Source organism: Panulirus ornatus, chromosome 71, assembly GCF_036320965.1.
Source record: "Panulirus ornatus isolate Po-2019 chromosome 71, ASM3632096v1, whole genome shotgun sequence".
Lineage (NCBI taxonomy): Eukaryota > Metazoa > Arthropoda > Malacostraca > Decapoda > Palinuridae > Panulirus > Panulirus ornatus.
In genome coordinates, this window is record NC_092294.1 from 11642981 (window position 1) to 11655755 (window position 12775).

The window sequence follows — 12775 nt, forward strand, 5'->3', positions numbered from 1 at the left end:
AGGGGGGCACCAGTACCGGTAGGAGCCAGTATTCCGCTCCTCCTGGGCAGAAAATCCATTCCTCTGGACCACTCAGAGTGGCAGTGAACCACAGCGGTCTGGCCTACGCGCACTTGGCCTCCCAGCCCCCACAACCTACCTACAGCTTCTTCTTTGCACCTCACGTCCCACATTCGTTGCTGCGAACATATATTTATAGCGTATTTCTGGCTTCCTCTCTGTTACCAACTCCCTTACATTTCCTGGTGATCTGTTGTTATTTCTATACACTTGTGTCGTGGTACAGACAACCCTTTCGATTTATATTTCTTAGAAGTATAGATATATTTTTGTTTCGTCATTTTCCGCAAACTGATATATCTCAAACCTGCTTCTGCTTCAAGATACTTCTCCTTCCTTCACCGATATCCACATATTCTTGAAATTCTTCATATTGTTTTCATACGTTATTATCAGATTGCTGGAACTGATCACTGGCTTAGTTGGTCAGAGTTCTGAGGGACTGTTTCACTGTTAACAATCAGCAGTCTAGTGACAGTTTAGTGAGACTCACAATAAGTCCAGCCTCGACCAAAGGCCCAGATGGTAGGTCACACTTCTCGCCTCAGACTTCACATTCTGGAAGTCATGACATCCAAGAGCAAGATATACACCTTTCTTGCCCCCATTACCGTGGAGGCCACCAGCACAGAAGGTCGATCTGTCCTCATATGCTGGTGCAAACTTTTGTCTTCCTTGCTGGAGGAAACGGAATGAGCCGTAATATCGGCGCTAAGTTTCTCCACCGTCTCTCAAGTATTTCCTCTGAGCAAACAAAGTTTTCCTGACCATCTTAAGGTTCAGTGTTACCATCAAGACAATGTCATGTGCTGCAATTTTCTTCTTGAACAGGTTCTCTGACGAGCTAACTCAGCGCTCGTACACCGCATGACCCTGGCTGTAGATGGTCGGGAAAACTCATCCTTGCCTCATCCACCTCATTATGATTCATTCATCCAACGCTTGACACCTACAGCAATGTCTTGGCAGTCACAGCAGTGTCTTGACAACCACTACAAAACAGTGACCCAATTATGGTCCACTGACACTTGATGAGTCATTGTAATAGCTTGACCAGATTACACTGAAAGAAGACTTGACAGCCACAGTGGCAGTATCCTGACCAGGTTTACACCGAACTACCACTTGACTGTTGGCTGAAGATTCTCATTACGTTTGACCCCCCGGATGAGCCATTTGTCTCTCCTGCAATACCAGACACTCTCTCTCTCTCTCTCTCTCTCTCTCTCTCTCTCTCTCTCTCTCTCTCTCTCTCTCTCTCTCTCTCTCTCTCTCTCTCCCCTCTTCATTTACTCCCGCATGTGTTGTTCGTTGTAGCTGCTGGGCGCGTTTAAATCTCGCTCACCATCGATTTCCGAAGTGAAGTTGGTAAAGACGAATATCACCGCCCAGAGTTACGCCGCCGGCAGCGATGGTCGCCCGTTACTGGCAACTCCCCATCCAGGGTTATATTGGCCGATCGTTCGCCAGTAGCGTCGGTCTCTCATTACTGGTAATTCTCCATCCAGGGTTACGTCAGCCTAACTCTAGCTGGTAGCAACAACCGCTCAGGTATCAGAAAATTCCCACTAAATAAACAAAGTAGTACAGTATAGCTCCATTCATCCGAAATCCAGTTAACCGAAGGGTCTGGACAACAGAGAGTCAGGTAAATTTCCCCGTTAGGAAGGAACTTTAAGGCCGATATGAATTAAAGCGGAACTGAACCTGTGATTATTCTTTGTAGTTCGACATGCAGCCACTGCAGGGCGCTGGCAGGTGATTCTGTGTATCCTGTGGGCCAGCAGGAGCGAGTACTGACCCATTGTTTCCCATTATTTGACGAGAATGGCCACCCTTATGACGGTTTACGAACACCTTGGACAAGACAGTGGTTTCTAACAAGAGAAGCTTACGTGTTATTCCCAGTATGAAAACAAAAATGAAATTAATTCCCCGACGAGAGAGAGAGAGAGAGAGAGAGAGAGAGAGAGAGAGAGAGAGAGAGAGAGAGAGAGAGAGAGAGAGAGAGAGAGAGAGAGAGAGGAGAGAGAATGATGCATGCTTAACCAACAAGCAGATCTCTCGTGACCTTAGGTTTTTCCATGAAAACATGGAGATCAAACGACCTCGTAGTTCTTTCTGAGTTGCGTGAGCAATTCTGAGCTGTGACGCTGCGTCACCATGTTAACACTGAGACGTCATCATCAGCCAGTGCCTCAGCTTGTCTCGTTTTCATCATCACCTGCTGCCAGGCCACCAGGTGACTGCCACCAACACCACACGGTAACCAGCAAGTCCAGGGGAGCCTCCGGGAGCCTTCTGAAGGTTACGTTCAACTCTGAAATCCACATGATATATTTCGGGATTTGCTCTGTGAAAGAAGGACGCAGCAAACTGAATCTTACGTCATCTGAATTCAGATAAAGTCCCACCTGAGTTGGATGAGTGATGGTCTGCTGTACACGGGTATGTTCTGGATGATCATCCAGTCCCTGTGTTCTGAGGCAACTTGGACGGGGTTGGTGGAGGAGGTGAGGATCGTTCTCAGGGTTGGAAGGAGTTAGAGGAGTGAGGGTCGTGTGCTGGACTGACCCCTCACCAATCCCATCCTCCCCGCGTTCTCTGGGATGTGGGGAGGGAGGAAGAGGTGCCGTGGGCCGGTCATTAAGCAACAGATATGCCCGTTCCAGATCACTATCCAAAGTATTATAGCTTGATCCCTTATGTATCTGCTCAGCTTTCGGTGTCCTTATATGAGGACTGCATCTAGCACCATCCAACCCTCTTAGTACACGATTGGATCTCCCTCATCCTCAATGGTTACCTTATCCTCCTCCAAAAGGTACTGTACTTGTGCCTTGGTCACTTCCTCATCATCGAGGACACTGAGTCTGACCAAACACACCAGACTAGGGGGAAAAAATCACTTGCCTTCCATGAGTACATGAAGTGCGTGATAAACAAGACATACAACGGAGCGGAATACCCATTTCTTACGAGAAGTGAACGGAAGCAACGGCACGCCAGTCTCCGGCTTGACTTGGGACCTGGAAAACGGAAGAGTCCTGCAACAATCGCCTGGCAAACTTCCCTACACGATTTTTTGATTCACTGTAGAGTTTTGGACCAAGAGTTTGTTTGTATGTACGTACATATTCTCGACGCTATATGAACTTTTGCTTTCTCTTCACCAGAAAAGTTAAAAAAGAAAACAGAGTTGTAAGAGAGGATGCCATTTTGTGATACAGTCAGAGTTCTGACATTTCAATGTAGCAGTAATATGCGTGACCATAGAATTCATTGGTGCGATTTCGTATCGACACACACGCTTACAAATCAGGGCACACACTCAGACACAAAAAAATCAACAAATATACAAACGAAGGCACAGACAGACAAACGAACATCAAAGAAAATAAACACACACACACACACACACACCCATACATGCACACACCAGACGTTCCGGACGCCCTGACTGATTCAAAGATAAACACTAGACGAATCATAACTTTCCTTACACCAAATCTTTCCACAGCGCCGGGAACACTGGCTGCCTGGGTCACAGGTCACACGAGATACGAAAGAGAAACACTGAAACAACTTGTTTTTTCCCCCACAGTGGTGGAACTGTGTATTGTTAACAACGAGGGACCTGGGATCTGGACGCTGGATTAGCAGCAAGAGAATGGGGCGACCGGGAATAAGAATCTTAACAGAATAAATCTGCTCATACATGGGAAGCTGCGGTGCAGGTGGTAAAAATGGAAGTAAATGAGATCAGAAACAATGAGAAAGTGAGGGGCAGAAAACAAGTTTTCTGGGTCAGATATTATTGTTTATTTTCCAAGTTGCATCGTCTGCCGGCTGATTGGTTCCTCGCGTACCTGTCGGCCAATCAGCACACACCTCCAAGGTAAATACACACTGATTGGTTCCCCGCACTTCACCCAGAAAATCAGCTGATGTGTGTCGTGCAAACATCGAGACACATCAAACATCTCACATGAAAACTCATACCACTCTAAACCTTAATTTGTATCTTGTGTCCCTAATATATATTTTTGATACATTCCAACGACAAAGAATTACAGTCATAACTGGAGACATTTTCTTATTTTTTTTTTAGTCTTTTAAAAGTTTTCAAAGAAGGATAATCCCAGGTCTCGCTAAGACCCGTCTACACCTGCCAGGATTCCGTCAAAACCTCCCCTCTGCTCTACCACTCGACCTGCACGATGCTCCATCACTTGACCTGCACGATGCTCTACCACTTGACCTAGACGATGCTCTACCACTTGACCTCTCCTGTTCTACCACTTGACCTCCTCTGTGCTCTACCACTCGACCTGCACGATGCTCTACCACTTGACCTGCACGATGCTCTACCACTTGACCTCTCCTGTTCTACCACTTGACCTCCCCTGTGCTCTACCACTTGACCTACACGATGCTTTACTCAGATTCACTAAAAACCTGGGAATACACACAGATTTTTTTTTCCTGTTCTCAGATACTCTCCAGATAAGCCAAGAACCATCACGTCTCGCCAAGATCCACTGAAAATCCGCCAAAAGCCCGCCAGTACCCCCGCCAAAATGAACCCAGACCCAGTAAAATCCACCGTAACCTCGCTAAAACCTTCCTTCTCCCCACGACAAGAGCCCAGGCGGATGCGAACCCGGCCCACCATCTATCCAGGCTCAAACCCTGCTCGTCGAAGGGGAAAAAAATATATATATTCAACAGTAAGTAGGGGAGCCATTGTCCAGCGCGGGCGGTGCTCGCCCGTAGAAAGGGGAGCTCCGCCTTTGTGAGCCAGACGTCCCTCCTTGCAAGACGTCCTCCTACTGTTATCCTCCGAGGCTTTGTTTAGTACCTTTTGTGTACACGACTAAAACATTGACGCATTAATTTTCTTATGTCTTCAGGGCGAGGGACCAGGCTCTCTACCTCTCTGATATCAGTTTCCGATAACTCATTTTCCTCATTGTAAGTTGGGTGACATATATATATATATATATATATATATATATATATATATATATATATATATATATATATATATATATATATATATATATATATGTGTGTGTGTGTGTGTGTGTGTGTGTGTGTGTGTGTGTGTGTGTGTGTGTGTGTGTGTGTGTGTGTGTGTGTGTGTGTGTGTGTGTGTGTGTGTGTGTGTGTGTGTTTAATGAGAGTAAGCGTAAGCAACGTCAGTAGACCGTGTCCCTCAGTAAAGGCAACATTCTCTTCCACTGCCACTCAACTATCGCCACATAAAGGAAACCCTTAGCTTAATCATGCCAAGACTCCGTAAGCCACCAAATTGGACTTTCTATCGTTCGTTATGGTATAACTTAATGACCAGCATAATCGAGTTTCACCAGCAGGTCACCCACCTTTCCCTCTGTGATCACTGTGTTTGCTTAGCGTCACCCCCCCCCCCCCCCCCAGGGGCCCCTGGAGCCAATGAACCCGCTCCATAAGCCTGACCTTGATGGTACGAAAATTATCCTCACTACGTATGAATTTGCTCTTCTGTAAGTCACATGGGTATTTACCATCCTCAAAGCTGCCCTGAAAGTGGAGAATCTTAACTATTTCACACTAAAATCTACCTTAAAAACACCACCAGTGTTTTCAATGCCGTCAAATTTGCCACAAAAGAGCACTAGTCTAGTGTTATCGAAATCACCCATATGCATACTGATAATGAGGTCGTCTTCAGCATCAACAAAGTCGATCACAAAGATAGCAAATGTCTTTACGTGAACAGAACTCACAACTTTAAAGATACTAGAATCGTCTTCCCCTCCATTAATTCATCTCTAAAGATGCCTAAGTTACCCTAAAGAAAGTCTATCAGATTATCTTTTGCTTCGCCCGCTCTGTCTCACCCTTCGCTCTCTAATGCCAGAAATAATATAGAATTGAAACCCCCTGCCAGGGATCTCGCAGGGTAATTAGTAAAACCAGCTCCTCGTCTCCAGTCCCCCGTTCTCAGAAGAACTTCAGTTCTTTGTTCGTCGATAACAATAGTTCTGGAGATCTTCTGGAAACGGTAAGATTAGCGCAGCATAACATGGTGTCTCAGTGAAATCAATTCACTTATATTTCCCTTGTTTCCTAAGAACAGAGACCTTTTCCTCCTTCGTCTCAGAAGAGAGTAAGTTTCCCCCATGCCTTGGAAAAGAGACGATTCTCCTCCATGTTCTGGAACAGAGTCTTAAGGTCTGGAAATCATCTATGCTTCAGCTAAAACTCGACCTTTCCCGACCTATCCATACACCAGTACAAATTATAAAAACATATGAGGAATTTTCACAACAATGTAAATGATAAATGACCTTATGTCCCATGTGATGTGATATGTCATTTTGAAATACATGCTATAAACGGTCATAAACCACACACACACACACACACACACACACACACACATACATACATAAATAAATAGAGAGAGAGAGAGAGAGAGAGAGAGAGAGAGAGAGAGAGAGAGAGAGAGAGAGAGAGAGAGAGAGAGAGAGAGAGAGAGAGAGAGAGAATCAGTTCTCTTCGCTTTTATGGAAAAAATTTAGTAAATCATTCTCATTCGTTCTTAAAACATCTATGACAAATCACTTTTCTTCGTTTAGAAAAAAAAAATGTGAAAGGAAATCTATTGGGAATCAGCGTTCTCGTTCTTACTAGAGAAAAAATCTTATGTTTGATCTCTTCGATGCAAGAGAGGGTAGAGAAGACCAGCGTGTGCCAGAGGGGCACTGTAGGGCCAGATGGGAGGGAGTGCCACCCTATATTGCCACTCACTAGGTTTCCGTACAACTTGCCTTCCTTCCTTCCTTCCTTTAGCTTTTTGCTCGGGTTTGAGGGGAGGGAGGAAGGGGTCGCTCTTAATACTTTTAATATCCGCCCATCACCACATCCTTCCTGGAGAGTTACCAGAGGGGGTTCACTCACACATCATGGACGATTTCTTTCCTGTGACATGTCTGAGTGACCCATACATCCCAGGTTCACACACACACACACACACACACACACACACACACACACACACACACACACTGGCCTCCTCACATGTCAACCCACCTCAACTTTCCGCTGCTTATCAACTGACTACCCAACACATTAGCCTGGTTTACGTAATCTTAAAGAACATCACACCAACTACAGTCGTCGAACAATGAATATATCTGAACAGTTTCAGCCCATAAAGGAACTGAAACGACCAGACGGTATTTCGTCGGCAAATTCAAATCGATTTTTCTCTTTTACCGACACTATGGCCAACCTTGACCTCTCCCCTCCCATGACCCAGCACTCTAGGATGCTGACCCTCCCTGCACAGCTACGGCAAATCTCATGAATTTCTTCTACAACTTGTCTTTGTGCCTCTGCAACTGCTTGTTTATACAAACCGTATTTCGAGGTCATATTTCTGTGTTTCCAGCTTAAACTCTACTTACAAAATGGCAACCCTTATTGATTTTATATTCTTACACACACACACACACACACACACACACACACACACACACAGTCATTTCCATCATGCTATTCCATCTGGTTTCAATCATCACTCACTTTACCCCAGGTCATACAATTCAATTCCTATCCATCTTTTACTCGTTTGCTGTTTCATTTACCTAACGCTCAGCACGCCCCAGTAACTCTCAATAAACAATTGACAATTACATGTCACATTTCTCATCGTTCACTTCTTTTCAATTATGCAAACTCAAATGAAAGATAGAGGCCTCTGAGCTAACGTTTATCCCACACTCTCACTTGATCTCTTTGTAAGAATTTGGTGTTACGGTTGGGTATTCAGACTAGAGCACAGACTAGCCTTAGTTATCTGTATATTCTTGTTCTGTGCCGAACATCCTGTGGTGGTAGTGAGTCCAACAGAACCAAGGTGTGGAGTTCAACAGAAATGAGGTGTAGAGTACAACAGAACCAAGGTTTGGAGTCCACCAGAACCAAGGCGTGTAGGTCTGATGCAATACCCAGGAAAGCGTATGTCCAAAACCAAGACATAACGTCATCTGAATTAACATTTATAAGTCTACAGAAGCCTATAAAAGCAAACAGTGAAATCCTGTTGCTCCTGTGTGTCCGAAACTACTGAACAAATGAGCCACTGTGTATAAACCCGCAGACTGGCTTGAGAAAACCTTAGAGAAAAAGACGGAAACCTAGAGAGAAGGTTTTGGACTCAAACAAAACCACTGCGCTAAATCCTGAGTCAAAAATGTGCACAAGTTTCCTACCACAAGATATGGAAACCTACAAAATCAGTCTTTTAAGGCCATAATAACATTCTTGAGGACAACAAGAGGGCCAGCTTGTAGAAGCTTTTAACTCAGCATTTGAAACGTTATGGATAAGTAGAAACCTAACAACTAACAATGAAATTAGCTTTACAAACTCTGTTTCAAAGATGCTTACAGAATTAGCATGTTGGAGCCCAAAGAACCAGGGCGGTCAAGTTCAAACGAATCAAATTTAAAAGCCTACAAGAATTACTCTACAGATACATACGAGAACGAGCCTGTAGGATATAAACTATACTGACCCAGGATCTGCAGGACTATCATCCAGAGAAGCATGAACTATGACCCGGGGGCCTGCGGAACTGTCATACAGAGAAGCATGAACTATGACCCGGGGGCCTGCGGAACTGTCATACAGAGAAGCATGAACTATGACCCGGGGGCCTGCGGAACTGTCATCAAGAGAAGCATGAACTATGACCCGGGGGCCTGCGGAACTGTCATCAAGAGAAGCATGAACTATGACCCGGGGGTGTGTAGAGCTGTCGTCCAGGACCAAGCAGGCAGCAGTGGTCCGGGGAAGCATCGCGAGGGGTAACGCACCACTGGGCCCCCAGATGTCACTACCTGCCGCTTCTCCCCACAACCTCCTCACAAGGTTTTCTCCCCAGAAATTAATACAATTCTGTTCACTAAACTTCAACTCCACAGTTGTTACTCTGGATTTATTTACCAGTGAGCACACATATAAGGAAAAGTTCTGGTTCACCTATTTTAGCCAGGACAGATTAAATAAGTCATCGGCTCAAGTTCCTTATGAGACAAGAATGAAACAATCTTTTCAATTCGTTTACATCTCAAGAAATACTGATAATGTATTCATCAGATCACAAACGATGGTTCGATACACCACACAACCTCCCCGGTTGCCATCACCACGTAAGGGAATTCAGTGCCATGATCCACAAATGTCCCACAATGATGTGAAATATACCAAAATGCTCGGAAGACATGTCCTATGTCCCAAAATATCCTGGAGTGCCTCAGAAACTCTCAGGCACGTCTTGAAATGTGCGTGAATATCCCCAAATGTCCTAGATATCCCAGAATACCACGTAATTTCACGGAATACCCCAGTTTCTCGATGTCTCCTTCAGTTCCAAATGTTTCCCGAAATTCCAGAGTGCCAGAACTCCGTGTAAGTTTCCGGCGTCTCCTGCAGTTTCCCAAAACTTCCCAGCCTTATCCATCGTTGTCAATTTCCTACCAGCTCCTCGTAGTCTCCCAGAGTCTACAGCAGTTTATTGTGGTCTCGTAAAATATACAGCAGTTTACCGTGATTTACTGAAGGAGTGAGGGCCACATCAGGCGGTGGTACCCCTCTGTAGTAAAACCTCTGGACGCAGAACACATTCGTTTATCCACACTAACTATATATCACACGTAATGATGTAAACCCAATTGGTAACCAGTAAATCACCAGTTAATAAACACGTCACCCCCAACCACAGTAAACCGCATGTACATTATATGTAAACCATGTGATAATTTGGAAACCATGTGATGCCTATCATCGACGTCACTATCAAAATACCTATCAATCATCAATAATTAACTAAAGATTAAATCCAAGTAAATCGAGACTGAATCTTGACTGAACTAGGCGTACTGAAGTAACCAATCACAAGTCAGCTATAGCTAAACTACTTATCGTCACAAGTAATCTAAGTCTAGAGTAGACCAAAACTTTATCAAAACAGTCCAACTGCAATCTAAACAAACTACTGTATACCCAGATTTCAACGGGATGTAAACCAAGATAAACTCGACAGTTTACCTACAGATCACAAACGTAAGAACAAGAGATAAGCCAGAGAGATATTCATTTAATATCCGGTATGAAGGATGACATGCACAGCTCTTAAAGGATATAATGCCACTGGCTCTTATAACATCCTTCCTTGTACGAGTGGTGGGGGGAGGGAAGAACACTGCAACTGAGGACAACATTAAAGCAAACACAAGCTATACATGATGTGTAATAATAATAATAATAATGATAATTATCATAATAATAATAATGATAATAATAATAATAATAATAATAATAATAATAATGATAATAATGATAATAAATAATAATAATATAATAATAATGATAATAATAATAATAATAATGATAATAATAATAATAATAGTAATAATAATGATATTAATGATGATAATGATAACAGTAATAGTAATAATAATGATAATAATTATAATAACAATAATAATAATAATGATAATAATAATAATAATAATAATAATAATAATAATAATAATAATAATAATAATAATAATAATAATAGTAATGATAATAATAATAATAATAATAATAATAATAATAATGATAATGATAATGATAATAATAATAATGATAATAATAACAATAATAATAATAATAATAATAATAATGATAGTAATAATAATAATAATAATAATAATAATAATAATAATAATGATAATAATAATAATAATAATAATAATAATAATAATAATAATAATAATGATAATAATAATGATAACAACAACGATAATAATAGTAATAATAATTATAGTAATAATGATAATAATAATAATAATAATAATAATAATAATAATAATAATAATAATAGTAATAATAATAATGATAATAGATAATGAATAGTAATTACAGATCATATGGTTAGGTTATGCTAATCGCTTCCTTAGTTAGCCATGTTAAGACAATCCTCACAGGTAGTCACATTATATGTTACAACTGGTTATGGTCACGTTATATCACACCCGGTTACCGGTCACAATATGTTACATCCGGGTTACAGTCATGCTATGCTACACATGCGGGTATGGCCATGTTATGTTAAACCCGGGTTATGGTCACGTTGTGTTACATCCAGCGCTTAGCCAATGTTACGCCGGTGGTAGGGCCATCCTGTGTTACACCGAGGGTATGGTCATGCTGTGTTACACCGGGAGTTTGGTCATGCTGTGTTACGCTGGAGTTATGGCCATATTTTGTTACAACCATGGATATGACACCGGAGTTTAGCCATGTAATGTTACACACCAGGTATGGCTATATCATATTACATCCAGGGTATGGCTACATTATGTTACACCCTGGGATATGACTGCTATGTTACGCCCCTGAGTATGGCCATGTTATGCTCCACTCAGGAGTATGGCCATGCTTTGCTACACCCAGGGTATGATCATGTTATACCCAGGGCATAGCCATGCTATGTTGCATGCTGTGTTAAACTCGGGATATGGCCATGCTACCTTACACCGGGGGTTTAGTCATGCTATATTACACTCGCGGGTATGGTCATGCTATGTTACATCCTAGGATATGGCCATGCTATGTTACATCCTAGGATATGGCCATGCTATGCTACAAATGAATGGTTTGGGTATCGATCTCATCAGCAACATAGTGAGTAAAGGAGTGAGGAGAACATAGTTAAGACGCTACTCTGTATGGAGTGAGTCATGACTCAGTGGGTAAAGCAGAGGTTAACGTTACTCATTTACTCACCAGCAACGACCAAGACGGCAGCGAAGGAGGACTGGATGACTAAGTGTCTGACCAGCTTCGCCTTCATGTTGGTCACCTGACCTCTCCGTCAGCAGCAGCAGCAGCAGCAAGCTCCTCTCCCCCAGCACCCAACACTGTCCCCTCTCTCACCACGGCGACTCACCCCCACCTCTCACCATAGCTCCACCACACCCTCAAGGTTCAAGAGCAGCGCCCGAGTCACGCAGAGAGAGTAGCGACCTCCCCCGGCCGAGTCTCCAGCCACACTGACGGAAGGCCATGGGTCTGATCTCGCTCTCGTTGCTCCTCCCCCGTTCCTCTCTCTCTCTCTCTCTCTCTCTCTCTCTCTCTCTCTCTCTCTCTCTCTCTCTCTCTCTCTCTCTCTCTCTCTCTCTCTCTCTCTCTCTCTCTCTCTCTCTCTCTCTCTCTCTCTCTCTCTCAGTATACACTTCCCCTGCGGCAAGATCCCCGCCATCCAGTGTAGTTACGGCAGGGAAGGACATGGCTGAGTTCCTGAAGGAGAAATACTTCTAAAACGATGACAAGACAGACGTCAGACGTGCCGCGCCAATCGTCATGCTCTATGCTGTTTTATTCCCAGGGTCTGCCAGACCTCCCTTAAAGAGAAGCCGAGGGTGGAGTATAGGCCGAGGTAGATGAGGGTGGAGGTGATGAGGAAGTGGTACGAGTGGAGGAGAAGGTAAAGTGGATGTGGAGTTTTACTGATGTGAAGTTAGGGATGTGGAGCAGTGTACTGGTGGAGGTGAGACAGATGGTAAGAAAGGGAGAGAGGAATGAGGGAAGAGTATGCAGACATGGAGGAGGGAAGCTAAAGGTTTAGGTGGAAGAAGGAAGGAGTGTGGAAATGGATGAAGATGGATGAAGG

At 43.4% G+C, this 12775-nt stretch overlaps 1 protein-coding gene across 1 annotated transcript in view; it reads right to left on the reverse strand.

The window, feature by feature from the left end:
* The window catches only part of LOC139747961 (acetylcholine receptor subunit beta-like 2), a 240686-nt gene extending 228542 nt beyond the window's left edge, over positions 1 to 12144 (reverse strand). The window contains 1 exon segment of the mRNA XM_071660469.1: positions 11890 to 12144. Within this exon segment, the coding sequence (XP_071516570.1) occupies positions 11890 to 11956 (67 nt within the window). The 5' untranslated portion in view covers positions 11957 to 12144.
* Positions 12145 to 12775: the final 631 nt, after the last annotated feature.